Source organism: Motacilla alba, chromosome 4 (genome assembly GCF_015832195.1).
Source record: "Motacilla alba alba isolate MOTALB_02 chromosome 4, Motacilla_alba_V1.0_pri, whole genome shotgun sequence".
Classification (NCBI taxonomy): domain Eukaryota; kingdom Metazoa; phylum Chordata; class Aves; order Passeriformes; family Motacillidae; genus Motacilla; species Motacilla alba.
This window is the reverse complement of record NC_052019.1, coordinates 11,797,299-11,817,426: the sequence shown is the minus strand read 5'-3', so window position 1 is coordinate 11,817,426 and position 20,128 is coordinate 11,797,299. Positions and strand designations below refer to the sequence as shown.

Here is a 20,128-nt window from a genome sequence, read left to right as displayed (position 1 = left end):
ACCAGTGCTCAAGAGTAACCATCAAAACAATGGCTTCAGCTGTTTCCAAAACTTGAGAAAGGGCAACACAAATGGCTCAGAATGTTGAAGACAATGCCAAGATTCTGTTACCCTTCGTTTGCCTAGCAGAAAGGCATCATTTGAGCCTAAATACTCCCACTGTTCTTATTACAATTTATTATGACAAAATTATTATTATGACAAAATAATCCTTGAATAGTATTATCAGAAATATTAAAACTAACTTGAACCGTTTCTTTATTTAAAAAAAAATAAAATTAAACTGTTTAGGAATACATATCTCCATGTCAGCCCAACTGATGGGTGTCTGGAAGCAACTCATTTGTGTGAAGGAAACTCAGTGGTAACACTGTGGAAACTGCTCTTCCTACTAAACAGTACTGCTGATACATCAAGGGCCCAGGAAAAAAATTACAGAACTATTAAACACAAAAGAAGGCTTCTTAGCACAAGAACAGTTCACTCATACAAAAAATAATCTTCATGATTATTCAGTTACAGAAAAACATCTAAACAATTAAACAGATGTGCAGCATGCCAAGTCTTATGTTATTACAACCTTTTAATGTAGAGCCTCATTCTTTCCTGTAATATTTAGATTTCTGAATTCAACAGTGAGTTGACTTAGGCAGTTCAAGGTTTTCTGCAAACTAAAGATGTTTGCTTGGTTAGTCTCAGAAGAAGCTGTGTTAAACCAGGAATTTGAAATAGACAAGCTTATCCAAACACCTTCTCAAAGATCCCCTGCATTACATACAAATATATTTCCCCTGCAGAAATATGTAGTATTACTCTCTCAGAGAAGTCTGTCACCCTACTATGAAAATTATAAACCACAGCAATGAAGTGAGCTAATTTGCAAAAGGACATCTGTAGAACTTGTAGCTAAATAAGAACAAAGACTTTATTTTAGATCAGTGAAAAGTCTACATCTACTCATGGGTCACCGGTATAGAAGACAGACTCAGTATCATGCAATTCAGTTTCCTGTAGTCCAGTTAACAAATACAAATGAAACAGTGTGTGCAATACAGTTAGTGCAGGAGACACCAAAAAAAAGGAGAAACAAAGAAAGAGAAAAAAGGCTTCACTTTTATTGTAGGTATTTAGGGTTTGTATTATCTCTGGAACATCTCAGACTAAATAACACTCACAACATGGACTGTCTATATGTACTTCCTCTAAGACACAGCTGTTTTGAAAAACTTTTATTCACTACTTGTGAAGTGACAAAATACAATCAATTAACTGTAAACACCTTTATCACATTTGCTTTTTGTAAATTCCAAGGTCCATTGTCATAAGGGATTCCTGTAACCAGCCATCTGGGTTGAACACAAAAATAAGTGACAGGCATCCATACCTCCCAGTCCATCTCCAGAATCAACCTCACAGATGCTCTCCCCTTCCATATTGTCTTTAGGATGCAGCAGAACGCAAGATCTTCCTCGAGTGATTTGCTCAGGCTCCAGAAGGAAGCTGAATCCACCCACTCTGCAGCCAGCAAGTGATATCTTTCAAATAAAAACAAAAACAAAGCTATTGAGCCACCTCTGGTATACAACAGATTGATTTAATTTCATTTAATTTCTCCCTTAAACATTAAACTTTTCAAGACTGTGCGTCAGCTAGTTCTACATCCAACATTGCAGCTCCTTATATCAAAACAGTCTCATCACTGGGTATCTGAGCTCCTTTTCCCTTGTAAATTCAACAGTGATTCACAGATCAAACCCTCCACCCAACAAAAAGAGGTTACATCAGTCCAAATTACAGGACTCTATTAAGGTGGAAAGCCTCAGCACAGATTCATGCTCATCCACATGGCCTGACAGGACTAGGAGCAATGCACTAAATATCCACATGATTAGCTCTTCTCTGGCACACTGTGAGTACTGTGAAACCAAATTACATGCAGTTTGCAAACAACTACACAGACTGAAAACACACAGTTCATGTGGGTTCACCTTCTTACAACTCCTAGGGTTATTTTAAGTATAGGTAGAGACAGAGCATCTCAGTTGAGCAATGGATTTGATTTGCAGATGAGTATAACGAAGGAAAGTGTAAAGATGGGTGTAGACAAAAGAATAAACCCCCCTCATGTTTTATTTAAGAGGAGGACAATAAGGAAGCAAAATTTCTTTCCCTTTAATTGAACCTAAATAGCTGATTGTTTTGCTATTACTGTCCTGTGTAGATAGTTTTTACCAGCACCTTCTCTTTCTGAATAAAAGAGAAATAACTGTCAATTAATTAAAATAAGTACTAAGGAGTCAGGAAACATCCTCACATTAGTGCCTTTGAGAGGTAAAAACAGACAAAAAGCAATCAGAACAGCATGGAGTTACTAGATTAGTTTTGCAGCAAGTGGAGAACTATCATATGTCAGATGCTCATGATCTAGACAGCAAAGCAAGAATGAGCTCCAATGCTCATCTAAGTGTAAGATATGCAGTATGATTATTTTTAAAACAAAGGAAAACAGGAACCAAAATGCATGCAAAAAGAGTTCTCTGCCACAAATGAACTCGGACAGGCCAAGAACAGAAAACACATGAGAGAACAACGATCAAGTATATGAATGATGTGATACATAAAACTGTTCAGGTATCATTAGTAACCCTGAGCCAGTCATGGAGCAATGTGTTAGCTGCTTCCTTGCCAGTTTCAAATGAGCAAATAACAACTAATTTCTATTTGCAAGTCTTTGGCCTTCTCTTGCTTTTTCATGTCACCAGGAAAGCATTCAAACTGTCCCATGCATGTGTGTCTTATTGAAGGTGTGGAAAAAGGAGAAAAAATTGGTATTAACATCAACTCCCCTGCATTCAACTGAATGAATTCCCTTCTTCAACTTCCTATCACAAGAAAACAATAAATATTATAGACAAATATGCATTCAGACATCAGATAAATGAAAATCAATAGTTCAAGTACTATGTCATTTTGTTGATAAAAAGAAGAGCATACCTAGAAGTCTCACCCCAGAAGAACTCTATTTCTTCAGCTTCTTCAAGCATCTCTCTCAGCATCTGCATGTTTTTGTTGATTTTCCGCTGCTTGAGCCAGTGTAGGTGTAGGCCATGTAACAGAGCATGCATGGCACTGTGAAACACTGAGCAGAATTCCAACAGAGGGAAAATTAGAGCCATCCAATGCTGCTGATGCCTCTTCTTAAACTTGAATCGACAATTCAAGGCGTTCTTCTAAACCCACCTGTGTGTTCTTCAAAAGGTGGGCTACTGCAGTGTGCCAAAGAGCAGAGTCTCAGAAAGGATCCACCATCATGCTGACTTTTAGTGATGAAGTATCCATTGCAGAAATTTGGTAAAAAAAAAATCCATACTCCTTATTTTAAAAATATTTAAATACTTACCAAATAAATGCATGGAATACAACAGTAATAGTATCAAGCTCTGGCTGCGTATTTACACCTGAAATATTCAGCTCCAAATGTTGATTTAGGATACTCAGAAGAACATTAACAATCATAGCTCCTGTTTATAAAAGCAAATGCCCTCAAGCAATGAATATTGGATTCCCATGATCAAAGTTCTGCTGTCAATGTCACAGGATTTAGTACTACTTTTTCTAGACAAATAGGTCAGATGAACAATTAACCATCATTTTAAAAAGTCAACCACAGCCCTTCAAATGTAAGAACTTTTCTTGCAAGCTTGCTTTTGGAAAGGTCATCTTATTCTGCTCAGATCTGGGTTTTTATGATGAATGCTACAGTCCTCCTGCACAATAATACAGAAACATGTTTGTATAAACTAACTGACCACAGGACATTGTGCACTGTCTAGAAACTAAACATTACATTTTTACCTCAGCCTTTTGCCTGCATATGTGGAGAAAATAATAATCTGTGCCCTGCATAAATGCCTACTTCTACATCTACTTAGACACAGCTGCTGCACAACCTAATGTGTTCACTTGTCTTTAAACAAAAATGTGCGTCCTTATGAAAAATCCATCAAGTGTCTTATCGATTTCTGCCTTATACTGATTAACTAAATGAAGTCTCTATGCCTTTATTAAACTCTGTAGGTGTAGAAAGGACTAAATTTCAGAACAGTCAAGGCATAAGGGTTGATTACTGAAATTAAGTATCAGCACTGAAAAATACAAGAATCTCAGTGCAAGATTACTACGACAGTAACTGGAACCAAAGTCTTCACTGAGACAAAATTACTATTATTACTCTTATGGAAAATTGAGATTAAAAAAGATAAACAGAAGAAAACCTGATTTTAAATAATTTATTATTTTACATCCATTTCATTGTGAAACAAATTAATTGTTCTTTATTACATGCTTGTTGTCTCTTCCCACTTGGCATCTGCACCAATATGGCTTTTAATAGCCTTTCACTCATAGCTGAACCTTTAGGTGGTGGGGGGAGGCACTGTTAGTCAATAGCAAACCCCCTATTGTTCTGTTCTCTGCCTATGAAAGCTTTTAATTAAAAACTGAAAGCAAAAGGATGCAACAGTACTGGAATCTAGAGCTGCTGAGATGCAATCACAGCAATGGAGTAACCACAGAGGTGGAATTCCTAGTAAAGAACTGCTTCATGCTTGGCCTTTTACCCCTTATACAACAGAGAGAAAAACCTGAAATGTTTCAAGTTGGCTCTTCCACAAAGGAAAAATTCAACAGCAGAGAAGCACAGAAGAATGAGGTATGAGTAAAGTTGTTTCAGAACAATGCAGCAACAAGTTTGCTACTTTTTAAGTACATAGCATTTGAAACCTACATTACAGGGCTCCTTTGGTCATGTAGTTTCATTGTTTGATAATCTTGCTCATTCAAATCCTTCTCCCTACTAAGATCATACAGTAGGTCCCATTTTCACCATAAAAACAGAATAAAGTCACATGTGAGCCAGCCATCACTTGGTGCTGTCATCTGGTCCTTGATGAAAATGCTATCATGAGAGGGGGGAAAAAAAACAATGAACATGTTTACTTAAGTCTTAGGGAAGATATTTCTGGTGTTGAGGGAACTTGACATAGAAGGAGGCTCAGGAAGAGGCTCAGCAGGACCAGTTGTTCACAACTTCTACCTTAGTGCGGTTCACAGAACCACCCATGTCAGAGGCGACATGTCAGAGGCAGCAGGTGGCAGAAGGATGAAATTGGGAATGCATAACTCCTTGCATGACACATATTTTTTCTCCTCAAGTGGTTAAAAACGCTTCAGCACTGTTTTAACCCAAGCCAAGGAGTTATGTTGCCAAGCAGATGTGCAGAAGAAAGAGCAATAGATAATTACTGCCATTAGTCACCTCCTTCAGACCAGAGCCTGGCTGCAAGTGCTGTACAGTGGGGTGCAGAGAAATTGCATATGCATCCAAGAAAGCCCAACTAATTGTAAATGACTGCAGTCCCTTGATCTTTCTGAAATGACGTGGTTCACCCTCTGGCTGCAGATATTGGATTTTGCAGCATTAATCCCCACTAATGTAACATAATATTACCACTGGAGTATATGTACATTTTGATAACAACATATGAAGCACAAGTTGTCTTGCAAAAATCAGAGTAGGATAAGAATATTTATATTTGCACACATTAAATCTTCAGGGAACTTGACAAGTTTAATTCTCCAATTAAAGTCAGAAAGACCACAGTTTTCTACATTTCATATCAAATGCTGAGATAATAAATATGCCAGAATTAAAATGCAAAGGGAAGACTCAAGTCATAGAATCTCTGAATGGTATGGATTGGAAGGGACCTTAAAAATCATCTACTTGCCATGGCCAGGGATATCTTCTACTAAACCAGGTTGCTCAGGGCCCTATCTCCATATTTGAATGCTTCCAAGGGATAAGGCAACCACAGCCTCTAGGGGCACTGTTTTAGTGTCTCACCACCCCCACAGAGAATAATTTCTTTGTAATATTCAACCTAAACTTTCCCTCTTTCATTTTAAGGCCATAAATCTCAGAGGATGGTGCAATATCTGCTTCTGAAAAGCAGATGTTATGTTTCTCAAAGTTTACCATCAAGTAGATCTACAATGAATTATCAGTGACCTCTCTTTATTATTACCATGTCTCTGCAGGCAGCCAACCTCACACAAAGAGTCCTGCAAAGCTGGTTATTTTTGCTTTATCTTCATTTCACTCATTTGTTGTAGGAATTTATTCAAAGTTAATGAATCAGTCCAAAATTCTTCATACATATTTCAGTTTTCTTTAAAAAAAAAAGAGATCTACAATTTAGAAATGGGCATAAATCTTGTATTCAGTCAGGCATGACCATGCTTGAGTTGTCCTGCAGTAACACACTAACAACAAGCCTCCCTGACTACCAGACTTGATAATCGTAATTCCTTCCTAACAAGTATTTCAGTGAGACTTTATTATTCTGAGAAAGTCTGAGTTGAATTGATTCACTGTATTTCACCACAAAGCTGCATTTTTTGAGGAATCTCCATATGGAAATCTCAATGAAGTCAAAAGGAAGTTTGTTATAGACATGGACATTTTAAAAACTGACAAAATCCTCTCTTTCCAATACATTAAAATAAGCCGCCACTCAAAATTTTGCAAAATACAGTCAAGTGCTAAGCAGTTTGCTGGGGACAGCCATGAAAGGAGATCTGACTATTCTAATCCTGCAAAATACAGTTCAGGGAGGGAATAAAGATCATTAAGGATCAGATTAATTTCACAACTTCCTTCCTCAAAAATATCCATCTGAATTGGCAAGAGGAGTGGTTTCTGAGGTACTTCATTTCCACACACTTTTTCCTTAATAAAGTTTACATTTCAAATTGTTACCTATTTTACTCACCAAACTGTTTTACAGCTCCTATCACACAGTACTTCACTTCCCAACTGCTTTTCTTTACAAGCATATTGCGACCACTGTGAGAAAGTTACTTCACGCACTAACGTGCAAAAGCATTGGCAATTCAGCCACTGTTTTAGCAGAACAGAGTTCCACAAAACCTTTGCTACACCACTCCCTTGTGGGACAGTGCCATGAAGTAAAGTGAGGGCTGTGCACTGCAAAACAATTCCCATCAAGCTAACACAATATCCTCTGTAATCCCAGAAAAACAATCTTGCAATTTGGTTCCTCTGTTAACAGCAGAAACAGCAGCTATGGCACATGCAGAAACAGCAGAGGCCAAGCTTGTATTTTTTAAAGCCACCTGATGATGTTGACAGTGATCTGGAAACAAACTGCATATTATGGTTTCTGTTCTAGGCACAGTAATTCAATAACAGAGGGCAGGATATTATATCAGAAATATTTTCTTTAAAGATGTGTGTAAGAAGCCAATTTCTCCAACTTGAGATTTACTATGTAATCAGTAGGAATCTGTGTATTGCTGCAAACACTCACGAAAGAGTGAACTTGACATTTACACAAATTGATTTCTGCATACAGTTAAGCCCCTCTACTGTTACCAACACAAAGCACATCTTAAAAGCAAAGCCCAACACGACAATCCACAAAGAAAACCATAAAAACACCTCCAGGACACATCTCCTTGATGAGGGGAATTTTCAGTTCAGTCTAAATACAGTCTTCAGTTAAAAAGTCATGCGCTTCACATTAGAGACAATGCTAATGAAACAGCAGGATTTTTCTATTTCTTCTAGGTCTGTCTGTTTCCAAAGAAAATAAGTTATATTTAATTTTGAAACCCACATTCCTACTGCAATTAGCAATGGCTCTAGAAGCACATAGTAAAAAAAAGAATTAATCAAGATATTGATCAAAACACGATTTGATGGAAGATCAGAAACACGATTTGTACAGAAAATCTGAATTTAAAAAATAAAGTCATTACAAGAAAAAACAAGTGAAATTTAAAAAAAACCTTTATTATTGGCATAGTTTTACTTAGTCGTTTGCAACACAAAACCAATTTGTTTTCCTTAAGTTTTAGCTGAAAGTCTAAATGAAACATGCAATACCTGCAGAGTATTTTTTCATTTTTTTAACATTAATTTTCAAGACAGTGTTGAAAAGCTGAATTTATACCCAGCTGTAGTTTTTATAACCAACCAAGAGAAATTTAGTTTGTATGCTAGAGCAACTGTGGAAATCAATTCTTAATCTATGACCTTGCTTACCACAGCTTGAAGCCTTGCAATAAATAAATGCCTTGAGCCACACATAAGAAACATTTGGTGAATTAGAGACAAATAACACAAATCTATATGTGTATATATAGTATTAGAAAGGTCATATAAAATACAATATAGGCTTTTTTCTTGCTCTAACATAATAATGTTTGAAAGGCAAGACCTGGTAATTGCCTACATTAATATCCAGGTGGTGAACAGCCACTAGAACCTATTTTCTTTTTAAATTACAATGTTCATCCTTTTAGACAACTTCTCGTAACCGATCTTTTTTTTTTTTTAGTGTGGAAAATGCCAGAATGATTAGCAATCTCTGAAAATAACTATTTTCTTTGTCCTAGCATATGAAAATTCTCTCTCTAAAGCACATTTAAGCTTCCCTGTGAACATTGTGCAGTGTTTCATCACTAACAACAGGAAAACAAATGCCAGAGCTCATGTGTTAACCTGCACTTAGTCACAATTACCCTCTTCTACAAGCTGAACCTCTCAAATCCTCACCCCATATAAAATTACTTACTTCTCACTGGAGTGTATGCTAAAAGAAAAAAAGAACCTATAGTACTGTCTCCTTATTAATATTGCACCATTAAAATTCACCAAAAAATCCTGTAAACAAATCTGTACCTCCTTAAAAACACACCTTCCATTCTGGATGTATTTGATTGACTGTAGATTTTAAAATCAAGTAGTACAACATAGTGCTAGTTCAGCTAATTTCCCTCCCTTGATTGTCTCCTTCCTGAAACACTGAAATTCAAATGTGACTGTGACTGACAGTCCTTTTGAGATTAGCATGGCATTATTAGTTGGCACAGCAGGTGACCAAAGTAACTGCTGGAAAGGTTTCCCTTATTTTAACCCTAAAGGATGTAATCTAATATGAAAAGAAATAATTTGGAGGCTTACAATTACTCGTGGCTTGGAATTGTACAAAGAAACCAAAGCAGAAAAGACTTCTTTTCTTTAACTAAGAGTTGCAGTCGAGGTCCCTAGGTGCTTTCTAATGTTACATTTTCGGAAGTCCTGTAACACTTGATATTCAGAAGAAAACCTAGACTTACACTGAAATTATCAGGCTCATCCTGCTTCATTGTACCTGTGAGCATAGGCACACCTAATTAAAATCCACAAAACAACTTAGGAGACTTCTGAACTTCTGTCCTCAATGTGTCAATCTATTCCAGTGTAAGGGCAAGTTTTACAAATATGATGCCAAGTACATATTGGTCAGAACTGATACCTAGAAATAGAGAAACTTTCCAGAGGAACACAAATGTTTGCATACTGAAAACTAAGCTGTATTTGACCCTATCCCAGAAGAGACTATTCTTGCCAACAGCTAAAGAAGAGCAGGAAGAAACACAACCTCATGATGCTTTTCTCTAAAGCACTGATTTTTGCTTGGCAATGACCTTTTAAATACCTAGCTGGGGCGACACTGGCATTCTGAACTGAAGCCCCGCAGGCAGCAGCGGTGTTCTGCAGCTATAAAAGCACATTCAGTTCTCAGCTTCCCAAATATTTTGCGAATGACACCCACCAGAGCTCTCCCCACTGGTTTGTGGGAATGGGCAGCTGTCCAGCACAAGTGGGGAAGCCCAGCCAGCAGCTGCACAGCCTGCAGCCCCTCACTGACCCGAGACCCTCAGCACCAGTTACCCAGGGCCCTGCCCAGCCCCACCTGCTGTGTCCTACCGGGCATTTGACACTGGTTTGCAGCATCCAGCCTTAAAGGCAGGTTGTTCCAACTGCAGGAGAGTTGCTCGGTGTATGAATTTGCACTGGCAGAAAACTACTTCCCCACTAACAAAGCAACAAATTTACATCACAATGCGGAGCTGTTTGTAACCAAGGACCTTTACAAAACAAGTTAAGATTTAATATTTGTGAAACAAAGCAAAGAATTCACTAGTGGCTTTGTATCAGCATAAATGACTAATTTCTTTAATCAGGAAGCTCAAAAGATAATGAACTTGATTATTATAAACACAGGGGCTTGCCCTCCTATAAAAATTAACTTGCTCTGCAGTTCAGGGCACATATTGATTAATGGCACTACTTGCAATTCTCTTATTTTTAAATTTAATAATACTGGGTGAAAATGAATTAAAAGTAAACTGGAAAAATACACATTCCCGATATAATTTTACTAAATTCCACAACAATATTCATGTTATATATACCCCAGTACTTCACTAACACTAAAAATACAAAACTATTTTGAAAAACATGCAGCAAATAAAAGATTCATTTGGTCAAGATTACAGAATGAGTGAATATTTTTGGCTCTCTCCTACATGACCCCTCATTATTTAGTGATACCTGACATCTGTTGCTGAGACCAGCTGAACTTAATTCAAACAGTTTAGCTAGGAGTAACTGAGAGAGTCATAAAAAATCTCTGAGGATAGATTATAAAGCAGTTATGGCTTAGAATTCTATCAGAGAGAGAGAGACTGAGTCTGCCTGGAATGTGGTAGTAGACAAGATAATAACATCTTTGCAGAAAAGCCACTTTGGAGAGCACTTTACTCTGTCCTGACCCTTGCATCAGCAGTCCTTTACCTCACTAAAGGGCCATTTGTGGACAGAGAGAGCACTTAAGGCATGTCAGGTCCTCATGACAAGGCTTATAGATTTACTGCATTACATTCAAACTACACAACACAGTGACGAATTTTACTGTACATATCTCTTAAATAAACATAAAAACATTCATGTCAAATCCACTCACACTAAAATGGACTCTGTCACCCATGTGAAGCCCTCTGAGTTTCTCCAAAGAAGATGACTGCCATGAATTTTCTCTTTCTGCATATTTATATTGCAGATTTCTGAGGAACCTTCAGGTGCATTTCTATGTATTTTGCTGAAATGTTTTCATAGCTCACCAGTAACTAGCAAAGTTCTCTGGCTTATCTTAAGTCTTTTTGAGTAATCAGTGGAGTGCCAGGGTATTCAAGGACACTGTCACACATCTGAGTAGGAGTAGAGTTGCTCAGTTATTACAGAGGTAATTATTATCATTATTATTATTGCATCATTATTTGCAGAAAATAATGACAAAGAGCAACGTAAGAATACTTTCAATGTGAAGAATGTTTTCAGAGACTGGATGATCAGCTCAATCCACATTCCACTCTGGAGCTCAGCTAAAACAAACCATATTCCTCAGGGCACTGCAACAAATGGATTACCATAAAATAAAGACACTTGGCAGCCAGGTTCCTATTACAGCTGCTTCTTGTGCTGACCAGTCATCATGACCTCATGTTCCCCCTGTTTTAACATATCCTCACACTGTCTCTTTCTTGTCTTATACTTAACACTACATTCCTCTGGGCAGAAACCACCTCCCTCTGTGTTTATGGAACCAGCTGTGCCTAGTGACTCCATGCTATCACAGTTTAAAGAACAAGCAGGATATGCATCTGATACCATGGAAATCTTTATTCTTGAGGTTAGGGTTTTTTATGGTTGGTACAAAGGAAGAAGAACCTTTTTCAAAGAAAAAAAACTTTAGTCGCCCATCAGTTCTGATACATTGCAATTATAAATATAACCATATCAAATGTGACTAAGAGCAGTAGTTTCACCAGCAATTCTGTAAAATAATCTCTTCTTTATCTCCAGCATTTCTTCCAAGTCTGGTCATAGATAGAGGAAGTCCTAGAATTCAGACTGGAATTCTGCAGTTTGAAGGATGCTCATCACAAGATTACAAAAAGACCTGCTGTGGTCCACGAGGGGCCAGACCTCTGCTATGCTCTGTAACCACTCACTGATGACCAGATACCAAACCCCACTTCTGCAAAGCTGCAGAAAGCCACCTGCTACTGCAGCAATTACAACAGAGACCAGAAGGTATGGGGTACATACCAGTGTGAGACAGAAGTGTGTTTCAAGCTCTTCAGGCCTGGGTAGCCCAGTTAGCTCTGACAGCCTGCGGGAGCTCTGGGAGATGCTTATCCAATGCCACACCACAATCACAGCTGTCTGAAACTGCAGACATAATTTTTAAGGAGCACTAATTAAGGCAGTTTATTTTCTTTGCTGGATTTTTAACTCATGTAAATGCTTTACAAATAAAGGTGCCCTCATTCTATGAAGTGAACCATCTGGAGTTTTTTTTTTTTTTTTTTTTAATCCACAGTGTTAGAGGTCAAGAGGAGAACAAGTGTTCAGGGGAGGATTTGGAACAACTAAAAAGGAATGAGAAATATGAATTAGAAAAGAATTAATACAAAAGACGACTTCTCATCCACAAAATGAAGTCCCATTATTTTACACAAAAAGAAGCCATTAATTATTAAATACATATTTGCTGGTTAAATCTGGGTTAATGTGCTGATTTTGGCTGGGGTAATTTTCTCCAGAGTGGCTATTATGGGGCTATACTTTAGATTTGTGCTGAACACAAGGTGATAACCTAGAAATGTTTTTGTTATTGCTGAACAGCACTTACGAAGAGCCAGGCCTTTTCTGCTTTTGGTATATGGCCAGGCTGGCAAAGATGGGGGTGGGAGGTGCATGGGAAGTTGAGAGGAGACTCAGCCAGGACAAGTAACCCAAACTGACCAAAGGGATATCCCAGACCATGTGACACCATGCTCAGTCCATAAAGTGAGGGGGAAAAAGAGGAAGGGGGGGGGAAATTTGGAGTGATTATGTTTGTCTTCCCAAGTCGCTGTTACAGGTGATGGGCCCTGCTCTCCCGGAGATGGCTGAATACCTGCCTGCCCATGGGAAGTGGTGAATTAATTCCTTGCTTTGCTTATGTGAGCAGCTTTTGCTTTCCCTATTAACCTGTCTTCATCTCAACCCATGAGTTTTCCAGCTTTTATTCTAAATTCTTTCCCTGATCCTGCTGGTGGGGGAGCGAGCAATTAGCTGCCTGAGTTTTGGCTGCCAGAGGGGGTGAAACCACAACAGTTCTATACAAAACTATTACAGCAGTGAAAGTGATGCTACAGAGTAACATTTAGTGGCATCCTGTAGATTGTCCCAACCTGCAAAACTGTCTTAATTGTGCTTTTTTTCAGAAGGAAACGTTTTGAACAAAAAAAAGTATGTAAAGCTTATGCTTTAAAAGGTACTTCTGTTATTGCTGCATTAAGACTGGAAACTCACTCTTCCAGGCATTTATTTTGTTACAATCATTTAATTTCATATTTGGTTATGTTTGACAACTCTCATGGGGAGCTAAACACTCTGTTCTGTCGCTACTGTGATTTCTGAGACAAAAAATATGAAATAACTTTGAAAATTATAGGTCAGGTTCACTGGCAGTCTTGTTCTGCTGAGCTCAGCAAGTGGGAAAGGCTGCCTGGTATCAGTCACTCCTGGGGGCTAGTCTGACTTGCACTTGCTGGCAAAAGTCCTTCAAGGACCATCTGCCAGCTAGAACAGTGGGGGTGGGCAGGGGGAGGAAGTCATTCATGTGCACATTCAGGTACTGCCAAGTCCTTCCCTATCCTCAAAAACTTCAAACAGTAGAAGCTACCACAAGCAATATTTAAGATGTCAGTATACCAGTTTTTTCTTCTGTGGAGTCCTCAAAATAGAAGCACTTCACCAGAAGAGACACAGAGAAGCTACATGGAAAGAGAAGATAAAAGCTGAACAGATAAAAGAATTTATCTTTTATAAATTTATCTTCTAGAAATATCTTCAAAATATTATGTTTGTCATCACGGAACCATGGTCAGCATTATCAAGCACTGCAGGATAACTATACTGAAAGGATACATCTCAAAAGGCCTATTGGAATGGCAGGAGGACACAACAAATATATACAACAGATGTTTTCACACTAAGCTCATATCCTCAAAATTGCTGATACAGGTCTATTTATTTAACTTATTACTATAAAAACACATAACAATCCCAAAGCATTCAAAATGGAAGTGCCCAGCAGAGCTGCTTATATTCTAATAAAAGAACATTCTGTTTCTCTCAATCAGATTTAAAGGAGCAGATCAAAGAGAAAACATTTAAAATTAAATGAAAAACCTTCTTCTAATTTGAGGAAAAACAACCCATATACTACAAATACATAGATACACACCCTTTACATATATGTACGTATTGCAAAGCTAGAGATTAATTGGCTTAGCCTGTCCTGTTACATGTACCCATTCCACACTCCCAGTTCTGTTTTTCTGTAAATGCACCCTTGAAGGCATCCGCTTGCATAGAAGGGCAACAGCTGTTCAGCTCTTGGCATGATTAGGATTTTCTCCCTCTATGGTACTGGACAAAGAGTATGGTGATCATAAATGAGCACACCCTACAGTTTTCCTATTAAAGCCTTCTCTTCCCTCCCACCATGCATCTCTGTCTCTATCCCACTATTCATCACATACTTTTAAGTGACATCTAACATCTAGATTATACTTGGTCTTAGACACAGCCCATGGAAACCTTCACTTGAAATTAGCAATACTGACTTCAGTGAAATGTTGTGATTTTACACCAGAGTGCTCTCTGTCCTCTAGCACAGTACCAGATCTTTTAAAAGAGTGAGCAACAGAGGTTCTTCCCTATCATCAAATCTTCAGTTTAGGTTTTATGTTTACTTGGCTCATGGAAAGAGAGAAAGAGAGAAAGAGAGAAAGAGAGAAAGAGAGAAAGAGAGAAAGAGAGAAAGAGAGAAAGAGAGAAAGAGAGAAAGAGAGAAAGAGAGAAAGAGAGAAAGAGAGAGGCATATTCGGCTGTCCAGATGAAGGACAGTGGCACTGGTGACACACTGTCTATAGACAATGTTCAATGTTCACACAAGTTCCTCTTCTGCAAGGAAAATTCTAAGCTAACCTGTAAGCCCCAGTCAGTGTCCTTGCTGACACTGTCTATAAATCTCTCCAGGATGGAAGAGGCTTTAGGTTGGTTTTATGATGGTTTTTCCTGATTTGTTGGTATCAGACATTCCTCCACTCCCATTTCCATGCAGTTCTACAGCCTGAAAACCTCAGTTCAGCTGTTTCTTTTGCACATCAATACTACAGTACTGATGCTGAGAACAGAGAGGAGATTTTCTGTACTTAACATTTAACACAGTAGCATTTTTTTCATTCACATCCTGTTCCTGTGAAGGCAAGTCAAGGGCAGGATCAATGTGTGGAATAGATCTCTATGACACAGCCTCATCTCTAAGCAGTTTCAGCACACAGACTCTATGTAAGCAAGCTAACAGCATCAGCAAAGAGTATAAATATTAGGAAGAAAAACACCATCATGAGGAAGGTACTAGAAAATAATGATCTCCATCAGTGTGAAACCAGCAGCGCTACAGATTAAAAAATGTTGTTACTTGCTAGCAAGGCTCAACTCAATTTGCTTCCCAGCTTCCTTACTTTGTGAAGTGCTCAGCTCAAAATCAGCATGAGTTATGCTCAGAACTTCTGTCAGATTCCAATCCAAGTTACAAGAAAACACACACTTGCACTATCCCCAACAAAGATTACACCACACAAGAAATCCCTGTACACTTACTAACAGGTTCAAGGGTAGAAGCAGCAAACTCACAATGCACTTGTCACAGTCACTGCACTGCCAGCTGTAAAACCAGGAAAGGCAAAGTACACAGGCCAGAACATCAGTTTTCTTCTGCACAAGCATTTAGCCAAGAGGATATTTTATGGGGAGGGAGATGCAGAAGAAAGCTGGGGGAGGGAAAGAAGCAGCAGCATCAGCATCAATCTAGCAGCACCCACCCTACAGGGCTCCCAAAGGTCTCCCAGTATCCCCTGCACCACTGGGGACAGCACAATACATCAGCCACCAGGCAGGAGTGGGACAGGAGACAACACTGCATCAATTACTTCCAAACAGACCTTCGAACTCTTCCCAACCATTCAGAATATGGCAGCCAAACCTCAATTAATATAAACAAAAATAATACCTACCCAAAATCCTAAGAGAAACACAATGCCAAAAACCTATTTACGATTAAACTTTCCTTTTCAATTACACATCAACTCTTCTGAATGTTTTTTCATAGTTCTGGAGTTTAAAGAACACTGCCCCATTGTGCTCTACCTGACATAAACAGGCAGCCTTCAGTCCAGAACTAGCACAGAAATTCCTTTCTCAAAAACCAACAATGTTGGTGTAAACACAAGCAAAAAAAAAAAAAAAAAACAAAAAAAAAACCCCAAAAAAAACCAACTCAGAATTAAAAAAAAATATTTTAAAAAAGCAATTGCTATCCAGAATAAATGTAATTCTTAAGTTACCTCCGCTGCTTCCAACATAAAGAACAAACAGGACATGGCTCTCCCAACCTGGTCACAAACTGCCAGAATACATTTTTTCATTCTCTCCTACTTAATTACCAAATTAAGCTCTTTTTCTTTTGACAAACCACAGAGCAATATAAATGGCACAAGGTCATTCAGCACTTAACACACAGATAGGATCTGATAGATTGATACAGCAAAACCTCTAAATTCCATCTAACAACTCAGCTTGTAAGTTCAAATCAATTTCCTGGGATTTTAATCACAGAGGTATTTTTTCATCAGAGATTAATAAAAATTAAGGGATTGATTAAAATTTAAGTGCCTTTTAAGATGCATCTGTCCTTTAAAACAAATTAGGTTCTCTTTTTCCTGAAGCATGTTCTTAAGTGTTTTTTATAAAAGAACATATTTCCTAATTTGCTTCATCTCCCTGTAAGAGTCTAGAGTATTTGATCAAGCAAAAGAAAACATTCAAAAATCCACAGCCTCCTGGCACAACAGCCATTTAAGTGCAGGCAAAATTCACTATCAACTCCAAATGTACAGTAGATGAGCCTGAGAAAGCAACTGCAAACAGTATTTAACTGCAAACAAACCTTCCTTTTACCCCAGAAAATCTCATAATTCTAGAGTCTCAGTATTTACTCTGCTATTTTTTTCATTTGCTGCATATTAAAGTAGAAAAAACTTATGGAAAATTTAGATTTCATCAGCCTCAATGCTCTTGAGCTGCTAGGTATCAGGCTTCCTAGGAATTGAAGAGTGACAAAACCAAACACCATGGCATTTTGTAGTCAATCTTACAGCTTGACTTTGTGAAAAGTCAGCTCATTTGTGAGTCAGGATTTTATGGAATGCAGAGAATGATGGTTACCTGTATTGTCATTATGATAACCAGATGGCATTCTCATAAGGCTCCTGCAAGAGGATTTACATTCTGTATCACCTTTTCATTTTTTGTCTGCGTGTCTCATCCTGTGTAAGGAGCATTTTTTTGTGTTACTGTTTTCAACATCTGGGTTCGAATACTCTGCTACAAGATTAAAGGTGACACTCTCAAAAGCAATTTCAGTAGGCCTACATTTTCTAGGCACTCAAATGAAAATAATTAAATGGGTGAAATTGTCATTGTGGGACTTTAGGGACTATTTGCTTGTTTTTGCCTTGCACTAAGTCTGCTATAAATACGCATTACCTGCATCACCAGAATATCCAAAGAAGTAGAGAGGGCTGGCTTTGTGTGCACAGAAAAATGTATTCCCTGCCCTGTAAGAGCTCACAGCAATGGTTCTGCAATGAGTTCCATGTGTGGCAACACTTAAACTTTTACAGATGCCATAGCATTGCTGGAGAATACTAAACAAATTTTAAACCAAGCATTTTTCATATCCTCTGTTATGCAGCTGTTCATTGCTAATGGTATCTTGTCACAAAAACCGCGGGACTAAAACTGTGAACCTGAAGACTAATGGACAGTAAAAACAGTCCTTCATGAAACCTAGAGAGACAAGTGACAAATTCCTTCCTACAGTCCCAATAATTCTAAACAATAACATGATAGAAGCCTGTGATAACTATGTGATAAGTCTGTGAAACCAGTTGCACAGCCTGATAATTGAGCAATGACATTTCACTTCTGAGAGCTTTGGTATTCAGTCTCCCTTTTACTTACACATGCCAGTGGCACAAAGCTTTGATTAGAAGGCATTTCCTCCTGCTTTTTCTCAGTAATTTCTAGGTGCCTCAAATAAACACTTCTTTTTGAACAATCTAAGATTACGCAGTTCCTTCCAGATCATTACAAACAGACCTATGTACTTCACTTCAAACCTGCTAGGGAAATGCTTTTCAAGAAGTATCTCCAGAAGACTGGGAATAAGCAAAATCCTTGCTGAATCTATTATAAACACAGATCTATATTATCTTCACAGATAGAAAGTCAAAAAAGGAACATTTTAGCATGAAGGTTTCCCAACTGTGCAAAGACCACACATCATTCAATGTGAACCTAAAGTGTTTCTTATTCCTTGTTTTGCAGCCTCTGTTTCTGACACTTGATTCAAAATTCGGACTATGTCCCTTAAACCCTGTTATCTAGTGGTTGGTGAAAGAAAGAGTTTGTAAATTGAGCCTGAAGCCTCAAACCAATTTACTGCATCTTCAGGAAAATATTTATATACATTCTTGAAAGACTGGTTTAACCTTCCTCCACTCCCAGTCCCTGGGCAGAAGCTCTGAGAGACTGTACATGACTAGGATATAACTGGAGGTAAAGACAGGTTGATAAAGTTATTGTTGAAGCTTTTAAGATCAGGATCTGTAACTATGAATGTAGTGCAAAGCCTCTTCCCATGTAAGCAGTCTCAGTAGAAACAACAGATTTGTGTAAGTTAGGACTGCAGGATGAGGGAGCTCTGGATGCTCTGGGCCATATGCTGGTTTACACATGTGCTACTTTAGATCACCACTGTTCAATGTAAACATGCAGAAAAAAAATCAGACTCTGTATTAATTAGTATTTACAGAAAGCAGATGCAGAGACAGATGAATATGTGGTCTGAATAAATACTGTGTGAAGAAAACAGTCTCTATGACCACTCCTGTGCTCATCCTGAAAATGTGTTTTTTTTGGACTTGAATTTAAAATAATGTCTATTATAAAAAAGGTTTCATTGTGATAAGATATATCATTATCTTCAAAGGTTTACATGGCAGAGAGGGAGGTTTGAGATGAAATTCTGGGCTTTAGGTGTGAGGCAGGCCAACTCTGGACCTCTCTACAGCTTTGTCAGCATCAGTAAGAGATTAGCACTCCACACTGCATTCAAAAGAGCTGGAAAAAATTCAAATCCATATGATTTACTGGTACCATACAAACAGTAAATAAGGTGACTTATTAGCAAATGTACTAATGCTGTGTATTCTCATGACAAGGATCCTCAAACTGTTTTCTACTTTATGGATCAGTCTTAAATGACTTCTCAACAGGACTTGGTCATTAATTTTAATTGTGAAGAGAAGTCCATAGTCCCTTTTACCTGAGAATTTTTTTAAAAAATTAAAAGTCAGGAACTGTTTTAGCTGTATATGAAATGAATACTATTCTGATTCATATCCTTTAAAGTTAAAAAATTAAGAAATCCCTTCAGGAAGCCTATTTTGACTAGGAAAATTAACTCTTCTTACTCTACGATCTCATGGAAACAGACAGGAACAATGCTGCATTTATACAATTATTGAATTGTACTATAGTCTCTTGTTATCACTCCTGTTTACAAACAGCCATAGAAACAGAGTTAAACAGACTTAAGGGCCTCAACTACAAATTACAATCAAGGCATTGCAAATCCTTCACACAGCATTTGAAACTAGAAAAGTAATTCACCATGACCTAACAGCCTTGCTAAGCCTTTGTTTCCCATTTTCTCAGATTTATTTCTGTGTTGAAGAGATGTAAATTTGGCTGAAAACAGAATACTTCCCACTGTATTTGAAGTATGTAGTGCTTAAGTAACTCCAGGAACGTACAGGGGAATTAATTTGCTGAAGTGGTAAGCACTCTTTATTGTTGTTCTGAAAACCCACATCAGTCATTAATTCCTCTCGCATAATTTCTCACATATTTCTGGTTTGGATGACTACTGTCTATTGCAACTGCAATACATCCTCTTTATTTTCATATAGTGTAGAATGTTGCATGTCTAGTTTTAGATAGGCAGATTTCATTAATTGTAAAATAATCTAA

At 37.9% G+C, this 20,128-nt stretch overlaps 1 protein-coding gene across 9 annotated transcripts in view; it reads right to left on the bottom strand.

Annotated features, from left to right (window-relative positions):
- Nucleotides 1-20,128, bottom strand: part of PPP2R2C (protein phosphatase 2 regulatory subunit Bgamma) — a 193,767-nt gene that overhangs the window by 94,792 nt on the left and 78,847 nt on the right. For 4 of the 9 annotated variants that reach the window (XM_038134256.1, XM_038134255.1, XM_038134262.1 and 1 more), the window contains one exon: nt 1,385-1,535. The exons of the other annotated variants lie outside the window; for them this stretch is intronic. In XM_038134256.1, the coding sequence (XP_037990184.1) occupies nt 1,385-1,535 (151 nt within the window). The remainder of the gene's footprint in view (nt 1-1,384; nt 1,536-20,128) is intronic. 9 annotated transcript variants of the gene reach the window in all.